The sequence below is a fragment of the Balaenoptera acutorostrata genome, chromosome 4 (assembly GCF_949987535.1).
Source record: "Balaenoptera acutorostrata chromosome 4, mBalAcu1.1, whole genome shotgun sequence".
Lineage (NCBI taxonomy): Eukaryota > Metazoa > Chordata > Mammalia > Artiodactyla > Balaenopteridae > Balaenoptera > Balaenoptera acutorostrata.
Genome location: NC_080067.1, coordinates 122,344,444 through 122,368,618, shown reverse-complemented (window position 1 = coordinate 122,368,618; position 24,175 = coordinate 122,344,444). Strand labels below are relative to the sequence as shown.

The 24,175-nt window shown below is 34.3% G+C and overlaps 1 protein-coding gene across 1 annotated transcript in view; it reads left to right on the top strand.

The window, feature by feature from the left end:
• The window catches only part of LIPI (lipase I), a 69,395-nt gene that overhangs the window by 19,167 nt on the left and 26,053 nt on the right, over positions 1-24,175 (top strand). Inside the window, exons 3-8 of the mRNA XM_057545583.1 lie at positions 2,722-2,830; positions 4,685-4,786; positions 10,933-11,022; positions 12,144-12,206; positions 13,903-14,007; positions 20,009-20,120. Coding sequence (XP_057401566.1) covers positions 2,722-2,830; positions 4,685-4,786; positions 10,933-11,022; positions 12,144-12,206; positions 13,903-14,007; positions 20,009-20,120 — 581 coding nt within the window. The remainder of the gene's footprint in view (positions 1-2,721; positions 2,831-4,684; positions 4,787-10,932; positions 11,023-12,143; positions 12,207-13,902; positions 14,008-20,008; positions 20,121-24,175) is intronic.

Genomic DNA, 24,175 nt, shown 5'->3' with positions numbered 1-24,175 from the left:
GCAGCCATCTTTTCTTTGTGTAAGGATAATTCTATACCTAGACGTGACCTTATTTTTTAAAAATTATCTTAAGGACTCAATTATTGTGTTTTATCTTAAAATCTTTTAAGATTTTTGTTTTTTTATACTTCAGGATAATGTAGTGATTCTATGTGCAGAGGGGATAAACTATATAATCATTAGATTTTTTAGATATATTTTCTAAGGTATGTCTAAAATGTTTCAAATTAATCAAGTGTGCGTTGGTAAAAGTGAGGGGAAAACAGCTTGAACAGTAGCATACTTTTGCCAACAGTGGAGGCAGGTCTCAGTTCCATTTAGGTTTATCCAGCATTTAGACCCAGGGTTGGGACGAGTCAAATAAATTCAGGCCAGTTCTAGGTCATCTATAGTTTGATTGATCTTTGACTGCTAAGTCAATACATATGAAGATCCATGTCTGTTCTAGAGGGAGGTGGTAGTGGTGGCACTCGAGAGAAAGAAGGGTGATATATGATTTGGGGACATTCTTGAGCTTGAAATCGCCTTTGAGTTGTGTTGTGCTGAACTTCCAAGCCTCTGCTGAAGTCGAGCAAGCATCATAGATCCAAGAAGCAGTTGCACATAGTGGTTGGAGTCAGACTGGAGGGGTTCAAAGACCACCAAATCCATATCATCTGTGTGAGCTGGAGCAATTGCTTAACTATTCTGCCTCATTTCCTTGTCTATACATTTGGGATAACAAAGCTTTCTAACAATATTTTATTTAAGTATTAAATGAAATTAATTCTTAACCAGCACTTGGCATATAATAACCATTGAATAAAATCAGCTATCATTATTATTTTTACATCCTCAAATTTGGACAAAACCAAACCATGCCTCTGGAGACAGAAGAAGTAATTGATTCACCTCTTCTTACTGATAGTCTATAAATTGCATAATTGATTTTTCCTTTTAGCAGTGGTCTTTTCTCTAATTAATAAATATGTACCTCAAACTATGGAACATGTGAATGTTAAATAGAGAAATTTAGGAAAATTGTAGTATTAGATTTCTAACAGTGCTTTTGCTTGCAAAGTCTCCATATTAAGGAGAAGGGATGAAAAGTTCAGTAGCACTGAAGTTGAGAGTGATACTCCCTGGAGGTTCCAGGCATTGGTCTGAGAAATTTGACGAAAATTATCATTCTGTGCCTGGAAAACCTGAATCTAGTTTCTCATTAGAGTAAATGTTCCACATCTTTCTGTAAGCCATTGGATGTGTCACTGTGTAGAATGGACCATGACCTGCTTCCTGAGAGTGTGGTATAAGAAATTCTTCCTCATTTAAGCTCCTAATGCCCCCATCCCCCTCTCCTGGGCTGAGACTCTAGAAGGTGTTCAAAACTTGGGCTTGGGGCTTCCCTGGTGGCACAGTGGTTGAGAATCTGCCTGCTAATGCAGGGGACACGGGTTCGAGCCCTGGTCTGGGAAGATCCCACATGCCGCGGAGCAGCTGGGCCCGTGAGCCACAATTACTGAGCCTGCGCGTCTGGAGCCTGTGCTCCGCAACAAGAGAGGCCGCGACAGTGAGAGGCCCGCGCACCGCGATGAAGAGTGGCCCCTGCTTGCCGCAACTAGAGAAAGCCCTAGCACAGAAACGAAGACCCAACATAGCAATCAATCAATAAATCTTTAAAAAACAAAAAAACAAGAAAAAAAAAAACGGGCTTGGAAGATCAGACTCCATTACTCTCCAGCTTGTGTTGGGGGAAATCACTTAAAATCTCTGAGTCTCATTTTATCATCTCCAGGGTAAGGATGATTTTTCACACGGTTTGGTCTTCCTAAAGTTTTTTTTTTTTTTTTTTTTTTTTTTTTTAATAAATTTATTTATTTATGTATTTATTTTTGGCTGTGTTGGGTCTTCGTTTCTGTGCGAGGGCTTTCTCTAGTTGCGGCGAGCGGGGGCCACTCTTCATCGCGGTGCGCGGGCCTCTCACTGTCGCGGCCTCTCTTGTTGAGGAGCACAGGCTCCAGACGCGCAGGCTCAGTAGTTGTGGCTCACGGGCCTAGTTGCTCCGCGGTATGTGGGATCTTCCCAGACCAAGGCTCGAACCCGTGTCCCCTGCATTGGCAGGCGGATTCTCAACCACTTCACCACCAGGGAAGCCCTTCCTAAAGTTTTTGACACAATCTACAGACAAAACAGGGAGGTAGATTAGTTTATATTTTGGAGTTGAACAGACCTGGATTTCAAGTCTTTTTCCCTTATAGTAATAAGTATATGAGACTTTGGGCAACTCATTATCAAACCGTATTTATTCAGCATTTAATAGGTGCTGGGGAAAGTTTTAGGCAATAGGATAAAAATATGTAACTCATAGGACTATTGTGAATATTACATATGAGATTTAAAAAACACATACCAAGGTAGCTAGCACAAAGTAAGTTTTGTTATTATTACAAAATGCTTTATTAATTAAATGTATTATTTTGCATATGCTATTCTAGATAAAAATGACGTTTTCTAAATTTTTAAATAAAAATTTAATGGTATTAAAACTGTGTACAGAAAAATCAGATATTTTATGGAAAAAGTTGAACAAAGATATAGTTATTTGAAATTATAAAATCCCATTCCCTGTCTCCTAGAAATGGATTAAACCAGAAAAAATAATGAATTTTAGAATATTGATGCAACAGGCATAATTTGTGATTTTCTGAAATGAAAACTGTAACATTGTATTTTGAATTGCAGAAGCATGGAGCATCTCTTGATAATTTTCATTTCATAGGTGTGAGCTTAGGGGCTCATATTAGTGGATTTGTTGGAAAGATATTTCATGGTCAAGTTGGAAGAATAACAGGTAAAATATTTTTGACAAAATTAATATTTTAGTATACTTTTAAGCATCAGAAGTTATTACTTTATTTAACATTTAACAGGGGCAATATTTAAGGAAAGGAAATGATACACACACTTTTTTTTCTATATTATATTCAAATGCTGATCTTTGTTTGGTTAGACTCTTACGTCTTACTTATTTCTTAACCAAACTTAAGTTACCCATATAGAAATGGGAGGAAAATGATTAATTTCTGCAGTCCCGTATGAATTTTAAGGACACATTATTGTAACAATCCTAAGGAAAGTTTGGCCCATTAAGTGTAAAACTTTTTTCATGTATTAACTAAGAAGATAACCTATTACCATGTACTTAAATTTTAGAAACTTTAATGTATTTTAATTCTTTTAACAATTTTACTTGAACACTAGAAGGGAGAATCAGGAGTTGATATCCATGCCTGAGGGATTCTGGACTCCAGCTCTCCTTGTATTTCCTTGACAAGGTTACTGCATCCACAAAGCTTAGTAACCAAATAATGCTGACATGGACGTTCAGGCTTCCCTTTAGGAATGGTGGTGATTTTAAAACTAGAAGGATAGTATCCCTCCCCAGTTAATTTAGCTTTTTAGAATTATTGAGATCTATTCCCATAGATGATTTATAATAATTTCAAATGTTAATGCTAGAGTCTTAAGTTAACAAAGGGGGAGGGTAGAGGTGAATAACTTGTTTAGATATTTAGGATCTTTACAAACCTTAAGTATACCTTACTTACTTTGATCAGTTTTAACTTGATTCTCATTATATGGATGTGAAAGTTGAGGTTAACTGAATGAATGCAGGAGGGTCAAAAAGTTAGTAACAGCTAAGCCAGGATTTATACAAATGTCTCTAGCATCCAAAGCCCATTCTCTTTCAACCACCATACTAGCTCAGTTTGATCTGCTGGTAATCCTACTTTATTTTAAGGTGTGTTGATTCACATATTAGTCTAGTTTGAATGGTTCCACATGCCAAGCAATCATCAAGGTTTAAAAAGCCAGCAAATGCAGTGGTTCTACATCAGAACAATTTATAGGAAGAGAGAAGTTTCTGCCTCATTCAGTCATGTGGGCCAAATAAACTAGGGATAACAGAAGGTACTGAGATAAAGCAATATTGTATTTTACTTTTTAAGATGATTGTTGCCCTATTGCATAGATGTTCTCAAGGCATTGCATTTCATGTCCGCCTCACCTTTTTTGACACACTGCAGTAGGTCATGAGCTTCAAATTTTTATTTAGAATTTCAAGTACACCAGAAATAATATCTATATTTTATGAAACTTTTAATATATTTTTCTTATGTGTATGCGGGAAACTTTTGTGAGAAATGAATGATAAGCTAATGATAAATATGTTTTATTCCAAGCTCAAATTGCACTTAACATTTTAGACCTATAGAGAGATCCAGGATGAGATGGTGCAGAACGAAGCTCAAGACAGGACCAGGATAGTATTTATTATTTCCCCTCCTCAGCAGTAGTAGTAGTTACTTTCTATTAAATAGAGATTTACTATCAGTGTATTCCTAATTACTTCTTAAGTAAAAATGCTAAAAGACTCCACAGTATTTTGCCTAGGCATCTGTAGTGTGGCTTAACACTACATCATTGACGAACTCTGAAGACTGGAAAAAAGATTATTCAAATAAAGAAGATACTTGCTATTCATCTAATTTCATTTATTGTTAGATTTGTTTTTGGACAGGTTTAAGCTAAAACTGTATACGCTCATTATGTTTATAATGTAATAATAATGCAAGCATATGATCTACTGAACTCTGTAGTATGACTTGATTTATAGATTAATAGCTTCTTTCTTGAATTTCAGGTCTTGACCCTGCTGGACCACAATTCTCTGGAAAACCATCAAAGGGCAAATTAGATTACACTGATGCAAATATTGTGGATGTCATACACACTGATACCAATGGTAACAATGTAGGATTTATTGCTTAATTATTTGAAAGTGGAAAAGGAGATGTAGACACTGGGGAAGAGGAAAACTTAATAAGAGAGAGTAGTGGATGATGTGATAAGACTGTAATTCTATAATGATTATATTTCCCACAAGCAACATTTCTTGGAGTTAGTGATAACCTGTGGTGTCCAATGGAACTCTTTGCCTTCAGCTTTCCTCCTTCAGGTTTCAAGAACTGTCATGTCATCCTAAAAAAACTGAAATTTGATAAAAAAATATACTTCATCCTTTTCATGCTATTAACAATTTTATTGATTTGATTACAACTTCCCTCATGCTTAATGTTCCTGATGCATTTAGATTACCATTCTCTCTTCTCATTTTATCACTTTGTTGTATGTCAACTCAAACTGAGCACAGATCTTCAGGCACAGAGAGAGTATTTTTCCCTAAAGATTTTTAATTATTTTCCTCAAAATGTCTAACCGACTATTGATCGTTTTGGCCAGAGTGCATTGGACAGACACTTTCAGGTAATATTTTAGATGGCCCAGATCCCCTTCCTGAATTGAAACTGATGGTACTAATATTTATTGAGTACTTCCTATATACCAGGCACTTCAAGTTCTTTATGTGAATTAATTATGGAATTCTCCTAAGTCCCCATGAGTAAGTAAACGTTATCATCCCCCTTTTACAAATGGAGAAGAGGCTCAGGTCAAGGTGACAAGGCCAGTAGGAGGCAGAGTCAGAATTTGAAATAGAATCTTCTGCTTCCAAAATCTGCACTTCACCAGTATGCTGCTGAAATTAACTGGTAATTTACATGTGTTGTGGTTGGGGTGCATGGGGAGGATATAGTGCTAAGGCAGAGACAGGAGGAAGTGACACAAAGACTGCTCCCAATTCCCTATTTCCTCAGGTTTATTTTCTCTTTAGTCCAGGTAATTTATTTTCTCCCATATTATTCTGAATTTACCCTGTGGTGATCCACACCAATGATTTTGTGAGATATATAAATACCATTGATGCCATAGATGACAATTTTTCAAATTCTATGTCTATATGCCAGTGGGCTGAGCCTATAATTAGAACAATTATGCTCTTTATCTAAGAGCATATGAATCTAAGTTCATCTACATCATACAGAGAGTCAGTGCCTAAGTCTCATAGTTCTGATACCCTCAACCTTTCACGTTTTCTTTATCTCTAGCCCTGTATATCAGCTTAACATTCCCACACACAGCACACCTAGTGCCAATTACTCTGCAATTTTGAACTCTTCTTTTTGAAATTCCAACTTCAATTCTGCTTATGGCCTTTTGAATTAGCTCTTCATACTTTTTATTGTTTTTGTTTGCATTTTTGACTTTTCCTAATAAACTGTTTGGATTGTCTTATATTCTTAATATCTTTTGATGACTCAGCTTATCAAATCTAACTTGCCACTAGATGCCACATAGTTAGCACCTTTAACTGATCTTTTTATGACTATCACAGATGAGGAACACAGATTTTTGACACTGCATATTCACCTGTCTCAAGGAATCTCTGAATGAGATACTGCCCTTTCCTTAAATACTAACCTATGAGTGAATTTTCTACTTGCCAGTAATTCTTGTCCTTTTTCAGTTGTATATGTTAAGGAAGCTATGTTGCCTTTCATAATTGTTGATTAGGTAATTTGAACAAACATTCCTGCTGCGATATCAGGAAAAAATTACCAGTCTAATATCCAGAAGATAGAAAAATTCCACGGAGGTGAACTGGTAATTTGGAGTCACTTTTCTCTGGTGCAGAGAATATGGGAAGTGTTTTTGAAACCCTCATATGAGGCTTGTAAAACATCTTATACTACCTTTAGGGACCCCAAAGGGTAGCACTATAGGAATAAAGGTAAACTTGAAATAAACCAGCCTTTTTATAATCTCTAGCAAAGCTTTTAATAATCTGAAGTTGCCAGAAAAATCTCATTTATTGTGTTTTGTTTAAGGAGCTCTTGGATTGTTGGACCTGCTAGGTGCCTGATAGAAGCCAATAATAGTCCTTTTTTGTAGGAAGATCACATCATCTTTGGTCTCAAGTTATTTTTATAAATATATTTTTAAATGTCTAGCATCCAAATAAAGATAGCCAGGTACACTTGAAGCAAGAAACATGCATGAGAACCAACAGAAACAATAATCAATAGAAACAGACCCATAGGCTTTCAACTATTGGAATTATTATACACTGGCTAAAACATGCTTAATATTTTCAAAGAGATAAAACATAAGATTGCAAATATCAGCAGAGAATGACATTTAAATATAAATATGACCTATTATATTTGATAAAAATAATAAAAGTTTTTAACTTAAAAAATAAAATAATTGACAATTATTGAATGGGTTTAACAGAAATTTTGAATCTGGTAAAAAGAAAATGCGAGTGACTTGGAAAATAGGTAAGAAGTCTATTTCTAGAATAAAGTAAAAGGGTACAATATGGAGCAAAAATCAAAGAGAGCAGACAATACAGAAAGGTAAGAGGTACATGGGATAAATAGTGAGAAGGTCAATCATGTTTCATTCAAATTCAAAATAAAAGGAGAGAAAAATGGAACAGAAATGATATCTAAAGATAATATCTCAGAATTTCTAAAAACTGAGGAATTATAATCAATAAAAAATTGGAATGCACAGTTAATTCCAATGTGAATAAATAGACATCCTCATTGAGACACATGATAGTAAAGTTACAGAAAAGACCACATCAAAGCATACAGCATAAAATTAAATGAATAAAAAATGACCCAAATTACAACTAGTTTCTCAACAGAAACAGTGGAAGCTAGGAAAGAATAGAGTTATATTTCCAATATGGTGAAAGAAAATAGCTGCCTAGTATCCCAATCTGTTTCAGGAAAAAAAATGGAAACTATATAGTTTCAGACAAGTATACACTGAGAGAAACTGTCATCAAAAGAAGGAAAATTATTCTTTGATGGCTATTCAGGAAGGAAGAGTATTGAAAATGATAAAATACAGTTCAATCTAAATGGATGTTGATGGCATAAAACATTGTTATTGTTTTATGGAAGTCAGAATATAGAGAGAGAATTAAAATACATTACAAAAATAGCATATTTTGGGGGCTGTTAAAGAAGTTCAAGCATTTTTTGTTCCTTTAATTATATGGAAGAAAGGTTAAAAGTAATTGTCAACAGTTGGTATTTATAAATCAAGGCTTTCTGTTAAATCTCTAGGTATCCAAAAAGAAAAGAGTAAAAGAGTATATAACTTCCAAACCAATGGAGGACAAAAGGGAATCATTTTTTTTAAGTCCAAAAGAAGGCAAGAAAGGAAAGAAAGAATCATAAAGATCAGACAAAGTAAATAATATGATGGTAAAATTAAACCCAGCTATACCATTAAATGTAAATAGCCTAAATTAAATTTAGGCTATTAGATTCATTTAAAATATGGTGTCACACTTAGTTAAAAAGACAAAAATTCAATTATGTGTTATTTATTAAAGACATATATAACAGTAGGAAGCAGAATATTTGAAAGTAGAACATTGATATGCAAATATTATCCACCAACAGGTGGTGAATCTACATACATTAACTTAGACAAAAATAATTTTATCTCAAAATTAGTAGAAACATAGAAAGGCTTAAAATTATAAAACTTTCAACTCACCAGGAAGATAGTTTGTATATACCTAATAACATGGCTTCAAATTACATAAAGCAAACTTTACACTATCCCATTGCAGAAAGAAAAGTAACTGCACAATCATAGTGGGAGATTTTAATTAGAAAAATTGATCTAATGGACATTTATAAAACATTATACCCAACAACTGGAGAATATACATTCTTCTAAAGCACCATGGATATTTTAGAGAAACATTATACACTGGGCCTTAAAAATACTCTCAAAAATTTCATAGAGGGGGAAGCATAAAAGGTAATATTCTCTATATTCAAAGCAATTAAACTATAAATAAATAAGAAAAATATAAGTAGAAAATCCATATATTTTTAGAAGAAACATATTTTTAGATAACTAATGAGGGAAGAATAAATAATAATGGAAATATAAAATATTTTGATTCAATAGTATTAAAGTTACTACATATTAAAATTTGTAGGAGTCAGCAAAAGCCATGACTAGAAGTAAATGTCCAGTTACAGATATTTTAAAAGGCTGAAAATCAATAATCTAAGCATCTATCTTGGGAAATTAAGAATTAAACATAAAACGTACCCGTAGATATTAAGAAGCTGATGATAAACATACAAAAATGGAACAAAAATATCAATTAGAAGTGATTTAAAAAGCCAAAAATTTGCACTTTAAAAAGACAACATTAATTATTTAAACTTTGTGTCATTTTTACCTTCTTTCAATAAAATGAAAGGAACATAGAATGCTTGAACTTTATATATCACCCTCCAGATTAATGAGTCCTTGGAGAGAAAAAACAGAAAGGACAAGGAGAGAAAACACAACTAATATCAATACTAATAAAGGAGATAGTGTTACAGATACTATAGGTATTAAAATCATCACAAAGCAAGGTAATGAACAATATTTTGCAAATAAATATGAAAATATATGACCATATGGTATGATATATGAAATATAAAAATTCTTATGAAAAGCAAAAGCATTTACCAAACTGACAAATGAAAAGGGAAAATTTGAAGAGTTTTTTAACTATTGATAAAATAGAAGCTGTAATTTAAAGTGTTCCATCAGAGTAAATTCCCAGGCAAGTTTTTGTTCTCTACCAAACAATTAAGTGATAAATAAGGCCACTGTTTCACAAACACCTTCAGATAATAACAAATAAATAGGAAATGGTTTGCAACCTTTTTAGAAAGCCATCACAAACTTAATGTCAAAAGTTGAGAAAGACATTGCAGAAAAGACAGTTTGCTGGACATTCTCTGTAATAATCATAGATGCAAAAATTCTGCAGAAAATACCACATTAGTAAGCCAGCAACATATAAAATTGGTATTGAATCACATCCATTTAGATTTATTATCAAAAAGCAAATTTAGTTTAACATTCAAAAATCAATTTCTTAATTCATCTCAGCAAAAGCCATGTCCTATGGCTCCCCTGGGTTATAGACCCCATAGTGGTAATGCACCCAGAACTTGCCCCTTCCCTGGTGCCCCAAGGCTCTACAGATACAGTTGGCCGTCCGTATCTGCGGATGTGGAACTCTTGGGCACAGAGGGACGACTGTGCTGCGCCATTTTATATACGGAACTTGAGCATCCTCAGATTTTGGTGTCCGTGTGGGAGGGCGGGAGATTGGGGGGGGCAGTCCTGGAACCGATACCCCATGGATACCAATGGACAAGTGTATACAGAAACTCTTAAATCATAGCTACATGTTTCATGTCACTCTGGCCCAACTTGTTCCAGCAGAAGCAGCATTCGATTTTTCCAGTTAGTGAGTCTAGCACCAAATCCTACACATTATTATCCAGAATGAGAGCGAATGATTACACTCACCTAAAAGGTCCTAAATGACTTGGCTTCATTTCCTCCAATGCTCTTTCTCACGCATTACACCAGCTAACCTGGATTCTTTGAATACTCCATGTGCACACAGGTACCTTCTTGACTCACAGCCTTGCTCACATCCTTCACATCTTTGCTCAATTCTCACCTCCTCAGTGGGAAATTCCCCAACCAAACTACTTAAGAGTGCAACCTACCACACTCACTAGGCATTCACTGTTCCTTATTCTACTTAATTCTTCTCTACAGCACTTATTATTACCTGACATACTGTATTTTTACTTGTTTATTATGTCTTTCTCCCACTAGGATGTAATTTCCACTATGATAAGGATTTTTGCTCTATTTTCCTTTTTCACTTATATATTCATAGCACAAAGAACTGTGATGGACCCATAATAAACTGATCACATGTAAATATGTTAAATTAATGAAACATAATTTGCATGAGGAATTAATTGAGGAATTAATACCAGAAAAACTCATCTTTTAAAAAATGGCATTTATCTTATTTTCAATTCAAATTTTGAGTCACTTTCAAAGGATTTTATAGGAGATTTTGTTTTACATAAGTGTTGCTGACCTGATTATATTTACTTTGTGATTCTTGGGTGCTTTTCTTCTCAGGTTTAGGCATTAAAGAACCCTTGGGACATATAGATTTCTATCCAAATGGAGGGAAAAAGCAACCTGGCTGTCCTAAATCAATTTTTTCAGGTATACCAATAGTATTTTAGTATAAATTGTGCATGAGTCAAAATAATGAAAGAAAATCAGTTTACTTTTTTCCCTTATTAATCTGGGGGCAAGATTTTTTTTATCACCATTGCTCATGATTCAGGGGTTATTGGTGGAAAATGGTTTAATGTGATCCTTCTCAGTTCATAAATGTTACCAGTAGACATCCCATTTGGTTATGGGTGAAACCTATTACATTATAGTCTCAACAGTTTTAGTTTATCATTTTAAACATTAGGAGAAGTTATAAGTCAATGAAGAAGCATGTATAGCAAAATTATATAACACAAGTTTGGCTTCAGGATTTAATTTTTACCATTACCATAGTATTGTACAAACACAGATTTATGAACTTCTGCACTTGGTTATTCTGTACATAAATAGCTGAGCAACAGCTCCAGGTGTGGAATTTGGCTCACTTCAGAGCTATGGCAAAAAAATGTTCTGATGTCTACAGTGGCAACCAGTGAAGTACCACATCATTAAAGGCCACTGCAACTAGAGAAGTTTGGTTAAAGCGATAGGGATGTGAGAAGTTAGGAAAGGAAAGAGAAATGATAAAGTTTTAATGTCACCTTGTTTTATAGACATCTCCGACACTGAACAGAAATGTTAGGCGTGGGAGTTTAGAAGGGAGATATGTGTACACTAGTTATTAAATATGGTAGCTCTGTGTGTAGAGTTTGTTGAATAATTGAAATTAAACAATTTTGCTGTGTTATTACTTTAGAAGAATTTCTAATAAATCTCATGTAAAAGGCATATTACTTTTAAGTTTTAAATGGTAACATTTGTTTAGTTGCCTGAGATAAAACTGCATTGTAAAAAAAAATAAAAAATAAAAAAAACAAAAAAACAAAAAAAACTGCATTGTAGTCAGCACTTTGATATTCATACAGTGCACAGCATTAGGTAGAATTTAATATTTAATTTTTTTTTCAAACTTACTTGAACTTGGCTTAATACATCTAACTGCTTGACTTTGAACACTTAAGGACTTGAATTTATTAAATGCAACCACCAGAGAGCAGTTTACTTATTCATGGCAGCTTTGGAAACAAGCTGCAATTTTATTTCATTTCCTTGTCATTCATACAAAGATTACAAGACTGGTTCATGTGTGGATTGTGCCGACTTTAAGGAAAAATCATGTCCTAAACTAGGTAAGAGAGATTGTCATAATTACTGTACTTCTTTGTGGAAAATGAACAACGTAATTGTGTCAGTATTTTCTGCTGGAAGCTTTCATACTTACTTGTGAATATGCTATTAACATTTTATGGAAAAATTTTCTGAGGAACAGAGAAAATAGTTTATTTCCTACTAAATATTTTTCAGATTCTTAGTGAGAGGAACTTGGTCAACCTCCTTTCTGTGTTCCATGTAGTGGGCGCATTTGGTGGCCTCATGATGATCCTTGTTCTTGATTCACAAAAGGATCTCACTATTTAGCATCCATCTATATTTCCACTAAAGAAAGAAACTTGTGCATTCTTAGTGGTACTGAGGGTTTTGTTTGTTTGTTAGTTTGTATTTTTATGGGAAGTCTTAACAAGTGAAGAGGTGTGAACCATGGTTAGCTTTTCATTTGCTATTAGCAAGTAGATATGAATCATGCAAGGTTCACACCATGCATGTGAAATCAATAAACTTAAGAGCAGTTAAGTGTTGCAACTTTTGATAACTAAAGCCTGCCAGTGGGAAATTGTAGAGAAAAAAAGAATCCATATAAAAAATAGAATGTTAGAGCTGGAAAGAATCTCAGAGGCTGTTTGTTCAGGGTTTGCCAAAGACAATACCAGACCCCAAGCATGTCATGGGCATGTAGGCATCTGATCAGTATCATGATAGGCTCTACCAGAAACGTTTCCAAAGTCAAGTAACCTCAATGAAATGGATAGCAATTACAAAGGCTGAATTAAACAGCCTCCTGCGGTTTTCTTTCACAGGAGGTTTATACTAACATACTAGAGAATTGCTAGAAGAGGCAGGCAATATGCAGGCTTTGCATGACTTATTTCCTCATAGACCCCTTCTGTCCACAAAATATCTTGTGGGATTAGTTTTCTTCAGGCCTCATGTTGGGGAGTGCTTTTCTGGTCCCGTTGCTTTTCCATATAAATGAGGAAATTGTGACCCCGCGTGAACATAAGGATTGCTGAAGTGCACAAGTGAAAACTGGAGTTAAATCTCTGAATTTTCAATTCAGTATTCTTTCTACTGCATTCAAATTTCAAATTCGGAGGTAGCAGTGTAGAAATAGACACATACATAAGTAGGAAGCATATTAAATATGTGTGTGTGTGTACATATTATATATTCTGTATGTACGAATATTGTTTGTATCTGAAATATATATTATACATACAATATATAGTGTACATAGATGCTATCTATAATATATACATTGTATATATAATGTATACATATGCGTACTGTATCTGTATGAATGTGTATATAGGATAATTGAAGGCTGTGCTCATGGAGCTAAATTCTGTGTTCAAGTTTTATCTAATCAATTTATTCTGCTGAATTCACTGAAAAGAGTTTCAAGTAAAATTCTGCATTTGTAATAGTAAAGACTTATACAAATGGACTTTAACTATATGGCGTATGCAAAGCTCTGATAAGGTTTCCAGGGAGTAGATTTATTTGTGAATCTTGAATGTAAGAGTTGTTATTGTAGTTGAAATAAATAGAATGTGAAATTATTTGAAAAATGATTTTTAAATTATAAAAATTCATAAATTATAATTATTATTATAATACATTGATCCTTTAGTTCTTTTAGTGATTTGATATTTTTGTATGCTATTTGATGAAAGTCCAATTACTAATATTCTATTTCTCAAATCTCAGGTTATCAAACTGAGCTATGGAAAGATGTTTTAAAAGAGAGAATAGAGAACAGAACTCTCAGGACCACTGTGTTTTTGGATACTGTTGGCAGAAATCCATTCTGTAGTAAGTTAACATTTTTAACAAATGAACCAATGATTAGTTTTATATACTAATTCATATTTTTATTCAAAATTCAAATCTCATAATGTACTTTCAAGGAACTTTAAATTTTGTTAGAGCCAGTTATACAAATTCAAATAAGGACTTAATTTTTGAATAAAATGAGCATATGCTTTGGGTAATATTCTTCCAAAAAAATCAAGATCTTCTTTTTTTACCCCCAATTTCCATGATTATCCTTCCCACGTTTAGAGTTATGTCAGCATATAACAGCTTACAGAGTTTAAGACATCTATCTACACTATTACCACCCTTTCAGAAACTGAAACTAAATTATATAAATGCAAAAATATGCAAGTAAATAATAATCTTCCCAATATATTTAGAGTTAGACAAGAGGAAAAAAATTGAAGAACAGAAGAGAATCTCAGAAATGTATTAACTAATTAGTTTTATGAGGAGCTATTTAAAAAAGTAAAATTATTCTATTTGGAGAGCAAGATCTTAAAGTGCTTTATAAATAAAAGCAAATCCTATTATATGAAGAATCTTATGAAATAAGTTTCCAGTCACTGCCATTGATCTTGGTTACTGGGGAATAAATATTTAAAATAGACTTATTATTTTAAAATATTTTAGGTCAGTTATTGCAGATGTTTTGCAGTCAAAGTTATTATCAGTTTTTAAGATACTCTTTAAACATTTGTGATGTGCCCTGTCATTCAGAATTGGGCTCATCCATTTTTTAATCTAAAATTTTTATTGAATTAAATTTGGATTCACATGCAGATATAAGAAATAATGCAGAGGGATCCTGTGTACAATTTATTCAGTTTTCTTCTGTGGCAAAATTTTGTAACACTATAGAATAAATGTAATATCATTACCACATGATATTGATATTGCTACAATCCATCCATTTTATTTATATTTCCTCACTGGTGTGTGTGTGTGTGTTTAGCCCTGTATAACTTAATCATCATATAGGGCTTTGTATCTATCACCACAGTGAAGATATTGGACAATTCCATCACTAACAGGCCACTTGGGTGGCACTTTTATAGCCATATATACCAGCTTCTTGTCCTGCTGTTTCTAATCCCTGACATCCATTAATATACTCCTAAAATTTTGTCATTTTGAAAATGTTATATAAAGGGAATCGTTCACTATGTGACCTTTTAATTGGCCTTTTTAAAGTCAGCATGATTCTCTGGAGCTTCATCCAGCATGTATCAATAATTCATTCCGTTTTATTGCTGAGTAGTATTCCACAGTATGTATGTACTGAAGTTTGTTTAATCACTTGTCTCTTGTAGGACATTAGGCACGTGTTTAGATTTGGCTGTTATGATTAATGCTGCTATGGATATTTGTATAAAAGTTTTTGTGTGAACTTAAGTTATCATTTCTCTGTTAGAAAGGCCCAGGAATACAAATGCTAGGTCAGAAGTTAATTGTACATTTAACCTTATAAGAAATTGAGAAAGTGTTTTTCAGTGTGGCTGACCATTTTGCATTACCTGCAGCAAAGTATGAGTGATCTAATGAGTGATTTCTTACTAGCATTTGGTGTTGTCATTATTTAAAAAAATTATCCTTCCTAAAAAAAAAAAAAAAAAAAAAAAAAATTATCCTTCCTGATAGGTATATAGTGATGCCTTGTTGAGGTATTAATCTTTGTTGCCCTAATGGCTTATGAGACTGTGTATCTTCTCTGTATATCCTCTTTGATGAAATGTGTGTTTATATCTTTTGCTCATTTTCCAATTGGATTTTTTTTAACTGTTGAGTTTTGAGGATTCTTTATATATTTTTGATAGTAGTCCTTGTTTCCTTGTTGAAGATTTGGTTTGCAATTATTTTTTCCCAGTCTGAAACTTGACTGTCTTTTCATCTTCTTCACAAGGGCTTTCACAAGGGCAAAAGTGTTTACTTTTGATGAGGTCTAATTTATCATGTTTTCCTTTCATGGACTATGCTTTCGGTATCTAAGAACTCTTTGCTGAGTCCTAGGTCCTGAAGATTTTCACCCTAAATTTTTGTCTAACAGTTTTATAGTTCTGTGTGTTCCTTTAAACATAGACAACCTTGTTTTAAATTTATATTGAAAAGTACATACCCTAGAATATCTAAAGTAATCATTGCCAAGAAGAATAAAGAAGAAATAATCAATTTGACCTTTCTTCTGTATCACATCTCCTTTTCTGATTCTCTTCTTCTGTCTTCCTCTTCTACCTTTAAGGGTTTGTGATTACAATCTTTGGGACTGCATTGGGCCCACTTGGATAATTCAAGATAATCTCTCTATTTCAAGGGCAGCTGATTAGCAACCTTAATTCCATTTGAGATCTTAATTATCCTTTGCCATTTCAGGTAACATATTCACAGGTTCCAGAGATTAGGACACGGACATATTTGGGGAGGTCTACCACAATTATAATATGCGTATGTGACTTTTCACAGTTTACTGGTATCAACATTTACCACGTCAAGTGAAATGTGGGAACTTCACTTCCATTTAGGTTATTTTACATTCTCCACTTCTATATATCATCTTGAGTATCGGATCATGTGATAATTTTTATTTCAAGTATCAAATATGATGTATAAATTCACAAGGATAAGGATAATTTATTGTATGCACCCATATTTCTTCTCTTCCTATTATTACCTTTTGTTTCTGATACTCCAAGATTATTTATTTCATCAATTCCTCTGTGTTCCTTCTTACAATATTTAAGAATGGGTCTGTTAAAGAGAAATCCTTTAAGTTTTTCTTTGTCTGAGAATGTCTTTTATTTCTCCTTTATTCTCAAAGGATAGTTTTTCTGGGTATAAGATTTAGAGCTGAGTTCCTTCTTTTAGCACTTGAAAAATGCTGTGTCACTTCCTTTTGGCTTCTGTGGTTTCAGATGAGAAATCCGTTGTAACTCAATTTGGTGTTCTCCTGTAGATAACACATCATTTCTCTTTGGCTGCTTTCAAGATATTTTTCTTTGTTTCTAGTTTTCTGAAGTTTAATTATAATTCTTTTGTTATACTCCCACAGGTCCCTGAGGTTCTGTCCATTTTTTTTCTCAGTCTGTTTTCTCTGTTTTCAGGTTGAGTTTCAGGCAGATCGATCTGTTCTCCAGTTCACTGATTTCTATGCTCTTTCATTTCCACTCTGCTATTGAGACTATCCAGTGAGTTCTGTATCCATTATGGTATTTGTCATTTATGTAATGTCTACTTTATTTTCTTTTATAGCTTCTATTTCTTGGCTGAGATTTTTCTATTCCTTTATTTTTTTTCAAGAGACTCTGACTTTGAAGCATTTTTATGACAGTTCCTTTAAAGTCCTTGTCAGATAATCCCAGCCTCTGATTCATTTCAGTGCTGGCATTAGTCGATTGTCTTTTCTCACCAGAGTTGTGATTTTCTTTGTTCTTGGTATAATGGGTAATTTTCAATCACATCTTGGACATTTTCTCTATGTAACAATTTGAGTCCTGTTTAAATCTTCTATTTTAGCAGGAGTTACATTGTTTAGGTTTTGGCTTTATGTATTTTGAGGCTGTGAGTTTTAGCTACATAAAGCTTCAGGATTATCATATTTTCCTGGTGATTTGCTTTCCTTTGCTCCTTTTTTTTGCTTCATAAATAAAAATGCATTATTTTTTGCCTCACAGACTATTTTATCAGATTTTGTCACAACAACAATTTGTCTCATAGAGCCTTCGAATCTTGTGTCTTCTTTTCTATCCTCAATATTATATTCAGTAGTATTTTATTTCACTTATTTAACAATAAACAATTATTATGAATATTATCATTAATCAAATGCTCACTTATATTTACCAATTTCAGTTTTCTACATTTTATCTTGTCCTTTCCTCCCTTCCCAACTCCTTCCTTTGGGATTTAATTTCTATCTTGCTAAAATAGATCCTTAATGACTTTTCACTAAGTAATGTCTCTCAGTTTGTTTGTTTGTTTCCTTGAAAATGTCCTTATCTTTTTCTTACTCTGGAATGTAAATTTAGTCCAGAATAGAATTCTACATTGAGAGTTTTTTCATTGAGTACTTTGAAGATATTAATTCTCTCATTTTAAGATAATTTTTTTTTCATTTATTAGCAGTCTAATTGTTCCCTGCAGATAATCTATATTTTTCTTCTGGTTAAACTTATGTATGTATATATGTATTTATTTATCCATCTATTAATTTATGCATGATTTGTTGTTATTTTCTAGTCTCAGTGGTCAGTTCAAATCTCTATTAAAGAAAAAATATTTGTGCTATTTCAAAATAAAGATTCATGTCACATTTTAACAGAAAACTCTCATCAGTCTGCTCTTCTTCAAAATTCTCCCTTCAGAACAAGTTGGATTTTGTTTTTTCCAGAATTTAGGTACCATAATACTGGAGGATTTTTCATGTAAATTTTTGGAGGTCCTTAACCAATGGGGACTTGTAAATTTAAATTCTGTGTTACCTGGAGTTTTATTTAGTCTTAAGGAATTTATTTTTCCACTTAAGACCCATACACAACCAATAGGAAGAATTTTTCAAGTTTCTCTTTCAATGACAAAGCAGAGAGCTAAGGTCGCTGACTGTGCAAGGTTTTTCACTGTAGCTCCATCACTTAGTGTTGTCTCCTGCTGTAGCATGGAAATTGACACTTCATCCTTTGTCTCCATGCTACACCCAGTTCTCAAGTCCCGTGCAGATCCAGGGCTTCAGTTCTTCTTAAGCCTTGCCTTTAATTTCTCTTCATTGCTGTCTCCTGATATTTTCTCTTCCTTCATCTGAGCTTGGTCGTGTTTTCAATTTACACCCATAATTTCTATATGTCTGTAGCAGGAGGCAGGCTTATTATGTAACATCTCAATATATCATACTGCCAGGAATCATCTGAGCAAGTATGAGCACCCACTTTTTTGGGTGAGGGGACTGAAGTATTTTATCTAAAGCTGGGCAGTCACTTCAAAGTAAGAAGTGTTCCTTTATGTCTTTTGTGTTAGCAGTTGATGAGGGTCAATTATAAATCCATTAACTTATTTGAGGTAGTACTAAGCATCTGGCATAGGCAGGAAGTTACTCTGGGCTGTTTAGTAGCAACATTTAACAGCTAGCATGCACAATTTTAGTACATATGTATTTCACAAGAAAAGTTCATCTATCCCATGTTCTGTTTATATACATTGTCTTCCAAGAGTTTTGCACAATATTGGGAAAATTCACAGAGAGTAAGAACTTTCTGTGTAGCCCAGACAATATCGGGTATAGGGATGAGTTCAGCATCTTTGCCTCTGAAAGATATATCAATTTTTTTGTATGGGCATTTTGAAAAAGAACTACTATGAGCTCACTCTATATAGGACTGTCTAATTTTACAGGCATTCCAAAACAACCAGTGAAATTGGGAATTATATTTGTCAAGCAAATTTAGCTAGGACTATTAATCAGATAATTAAGGAACCTTATCATATTTACCTTAGATGTGCTATTGATAGAGAAAAATTGTTTAATTGACCTAAATTCTGATAATTTTCGATTTGCAGACAAGTTAGTATTTACTAATTATTTGACCAACTTTTCACCATACCCATGACTGTCTGGCAACTTTTATTCCTCATTTTCAAGACTAGTTAAAAATTAACAAGAGGGAATTTCCCTGATAGTCCAGTGGCTAAGACTACGTGCTCCCAATGCAGGGGGCCTGGTTCGATCCCTGGTCAAGGAACTAAGAGTTCGCAACTAAGAGTTCGCAAACCACAACTAAAGATCCCACAGGCCACGTGCCACAACCAAGACCCGGCACAGCCGAATAAATAAATATTAAAAAAAGATTAACAAGAGGTAAAAAATATTACTTATGTACCAAATGAGTGCCTCTCAATATTATTTGCAGATATTATATATGCCTAGATTACATAAATATATATTACATGCATATCTGCACCAAAACAAAGTTAAAAAATAATATGAATTGCATTCCATATTTTTGTTTTGTAGCCTATTATTTTGTTCTCAGTATAACTGTTCTGGATAAAACGATGAAGGATGGCTATATTACATTTAAATTATTAAACCAACTTGGAATGGTTGAAGAGCCAAGGCTCTATAAGTAAGTATAATTTAGTATCTTTTTGTTTTATAAAATATGTTTTCTCGAGCTTTTGGAGGATAATCTAAATAGTATAAATTTTCTATGCAGTGAGTCTTAAACTGTTAAATATTAAATGGATCTCTGGTGTCATATTCTAATTCATTCATTCTATGGAGGGAGATGCCGAATATGAAAGAAACTAAATAACTTGTTCACGTGATACATCTAGCTACTACAAGAGTTAGAAGAAGAGAAGAAACTTTCCACCTAATTTTGAACACTGATAGAATGTGTTGTAATAACTAATAATATCACCCCATAACAGTTTATTACTTTAAACTGCTTAGAATTGTGTATATATGTATATACCCATGCACACATATACGTATGATTCATCACTAATTCTTTTCAGACACATGCTTTGTTAGCTTTTGAATTCACGTATTCAACGAGTGTTATTCAGAACCAACCAAACGTATTCAGGCATTTCACCAAATGATGGGGATCCAAACTAAAATAGTAATGTTACCGTGCTCAAGGAGGTCACAGAATCCTGGAGGAGACTAATGCATAATTACAGCTCTAAGTAATAAGTTTTATAGTAGCAGAACACTTATATGCTATGGGAGTACAGAGAAAGAAGCAAGGAAGCATTTGAAAGGGTGGTATTGCAGTCAGGGAATGGGAGATGGTGCTTTCAAAGGCATGGATAGGAAAGTACGTGAGTTCATTAATAGCACAGATTGCAGTCCTAGAGCAGTTGTTTCAAACTTGTTCAGAAGGCAAACAAATTGTGAGTCTTGCTTTCCTTTACAAGAATCATGTTCTATGCAGAACACCATGAAATACTGATGCATTTTTATTCAAACACTTGATTAGTGCATTTTTCATGAACAATGTAACATATAAAACCCATACGCATGGTAAATCTACCCATCTAAGCCTGGCCAATGGCTTTCTTGTGTTTCTATTAATAATTCTTTGCTAATAAATTTAATCATGCTTTAGGATTTTAACCCTTTTAGATGCCAGGGAAGTCAGAGACTTTTAAATGATCTTTTATTTCCCTTTTCAAAATTAGAATAGGAATTTTTTTTGCTGTAGAAAATGTGTTATATTATACAGTAGAAAGTGAGAATAATCTATAATTACATTGTCCAGGGATATTCACATTACTATTTGGTTTATAAACATTCCTCTTCTTCTTCTTCCTCCCCCTCCTCTTCCTTCTCCTTCTCTTCCACCTTCATCTCTTCCTTTTCCTCCTCTTTCTTCTTCTTTTACATGCCCCTGCACATGCCTGCATTATTTTTTTACTTAGCAAAATTAGGATCATTTTGCAAATGTGTTCTGCATTCTGATTTTTATACTGAATGCGATAGTGTGATCATTTTTTCTGTGTCACTAAAAATCACTTACACATCATAATATGATGCCAAATATATTAATATGCCAATATAGGATTTTAAACAGAGCGTGTCAATATTGTGTATTCAGGATAGAATGACTCCCCAGATGGATGAGTAATGGGGAGATTAGTGTGGAACAAGTCCAGAGTGGTTGCTATTGTAATAATTTATATGAAAGATAATGGAGGCTTGGATCGAGTCAGTGGAAGTGGGTTTTTAGGATTTACAGTAGATTTGTTTTTGTGATTAATTAAACATGTGAAAGTGAAGGGAAAAAAACCAATCTGGAGTGACTTTGAGTTTTAAGCTTGGCGACTATTTGAATTATGGTGCCATTTACTGAGCTAGGAGATACATGGAGAGGAGCCAATTTAATGATTCAATAAAATTTCTTGAACTGTACTAGAAATTAAGGAAAAAATTTAGGGAAAATTAGATTTCTGTCCTTTCATAATTTTTGTCTAGTGAGCAGTTTGCAAATACATAATACAAATAAAATGATGATGTTCATCATTCCTGTTTCCAAACAATTTTTAATGAATATCTACATTGAGCTAGGCACTGTACTAGGTGCTGAATATACTATGATGAGAAAAACAGACATGATCCTACCCTCATTAAATTTACAGTCTAATGAGGGATATAAAACAAATAATTATAAAAATATGTAAATAAAAATCTGTCTGTGAAAAATGTCTTGAGGAAAATTATAGTATGTACGGGAACATAAAATAGGGAATGTGAAATAGTTAGTGGGGTCACTAAAACTTTCTCTAAGGCCTTTTTATATTAGTTGAGACCAAAATGAGGAGCAGGAGTTAGTCGCTCTGCTGCATTCTGGGCAGAGGGGCCAACAAAGGCAAAACTCCTGAAGCAGGAGAAAGTATAGTCCATTTTGGGAGCTGAAGGAAGTTTATTATGTCTGAGAATAGAGGCAGGGAAAGGAAGACAATGATGAGAGAGGTAAAAAACACTTAGATTTTGGAGGAATTAGAACTTGTAGGACATGTTCAAGGATTTCTATTTTATTCACTGGGCAAGAGAAAACCAATGAAGTGTTTGCACTGGGGCAGTCTGGTTGGAGCCAGGACTGGATTATAATTTTGGAAAAACAATTTAACCACAGTGGATTGGAGAGGGAAAAGACAGGATGCTGTTGCAAGAATAAAGACCAGAAACAATGGTGCCCTGAGATAAAGTGTTTACAGTGGAAATGGAAAAATGAGGATGAGGATGGATTCAAAGCAGATTCAGGATATTTCATTAGACAGTCAGCAGGCACATGGGATAGATTAGATGTAGGAGTCAAAGAGAGGATGGGGGGGGCACCTGCAAGATGGTAGAGGAGTAAGATGTGGAGATCACCTTCCTCCCCACAAGTACATCAAAAATACATCTACATGTGGAACAACTCCTACAGAACACCTACTGAACACTGGCAGAAGACCTCAGACTTGCCAAAAGGCAAGAAAATCCCCACGTACCTGGCCATGTGGCTGACAGGGCCCATGTACCTGGCCATGTGGCTGACAGGGTCTTGGTGCTCCAACCTGGTGTCAGACCTGAGCCTCTGAGGTGGGAGAGCTGAGTTCAGGACATTGGACCACCAGAGACCTCCCGGCCCCACGTAATATCAATTGGCGAGACCTCTTCCTGAGATCTCTGACTCAATGCTAAGATCCAGCTCCACCCAATGGCCAGCAAGCTGCAGTGCTGGAGGCCCCATGCCAAACAACTAGCAAGACAAGAACACAACCCCACCCATTAGCAGGGAGCCTGCCTATAATCATACTAAGTTCAGAGACACCCCAAAACACACCACCAGACACGGCCCTGCTCACTAGAAAGACAAGATCCACCCTCACCCACCAGAACACAAGCAGTCCCCGCTACCAGGAAGCCTACACAAGCCACTGAACCAACCTCACCCACTGGGGGCAGACACCAAAAACAACAGGAACTACAAACATGCAGCCTGCAAAAAGGAGACCCCAAACACAGTAAGTTAAACAAAATGAGAAGGCAGAGAACTACACAGCAGATGAAGGAGCAAGGTAAAAACCCAGCAGACCAAACAAATGAAGAGGAAGTAGGCAGTCTACCTGAAAAGGAATTCAGAGTAATGATAGGAAAGATGATCCAAAATCTTGGAAATAGAATGGAGAAAATAAAAAAAACGTTAAACAAGGACCTAGAAGAACGAAAGAGCAAACAAACAATGATGAACAGCACAATAAATGAAATTAAAAATTCTCTAGAAGGAATCAATAGCAGAATAACTGAGGCAGAGGAACGGATAAGTGACCTGGAAGATAAAATAGTGGAAATAACTACTGCAGAGCAGAATAAAGAAAAAAGAATGAAAAGAATTGAGGACAGTCTCAGAGACCTCTGGGACAACATTAAATGCACCAACATTCTAATTACAGGGGTCCCAGAAAAGAAGAGAAAAAGAAAGGGTCTGAGAAAATATTTGAAGAGATTATAGTTAAAAATTTCCCTAACATGGGAAAGGAAATAGTCAATCAAGTCCAGGAAGTGCAGAGAGTCCCATACAGGATAAATCCAAGGAGAAACACGCCAAGACACATATTAATCAAACTATCAAAAATTAAATACAAAGAAAAAATATTAAAAGCAGCAAGGGGAAAGCAACAAATAACA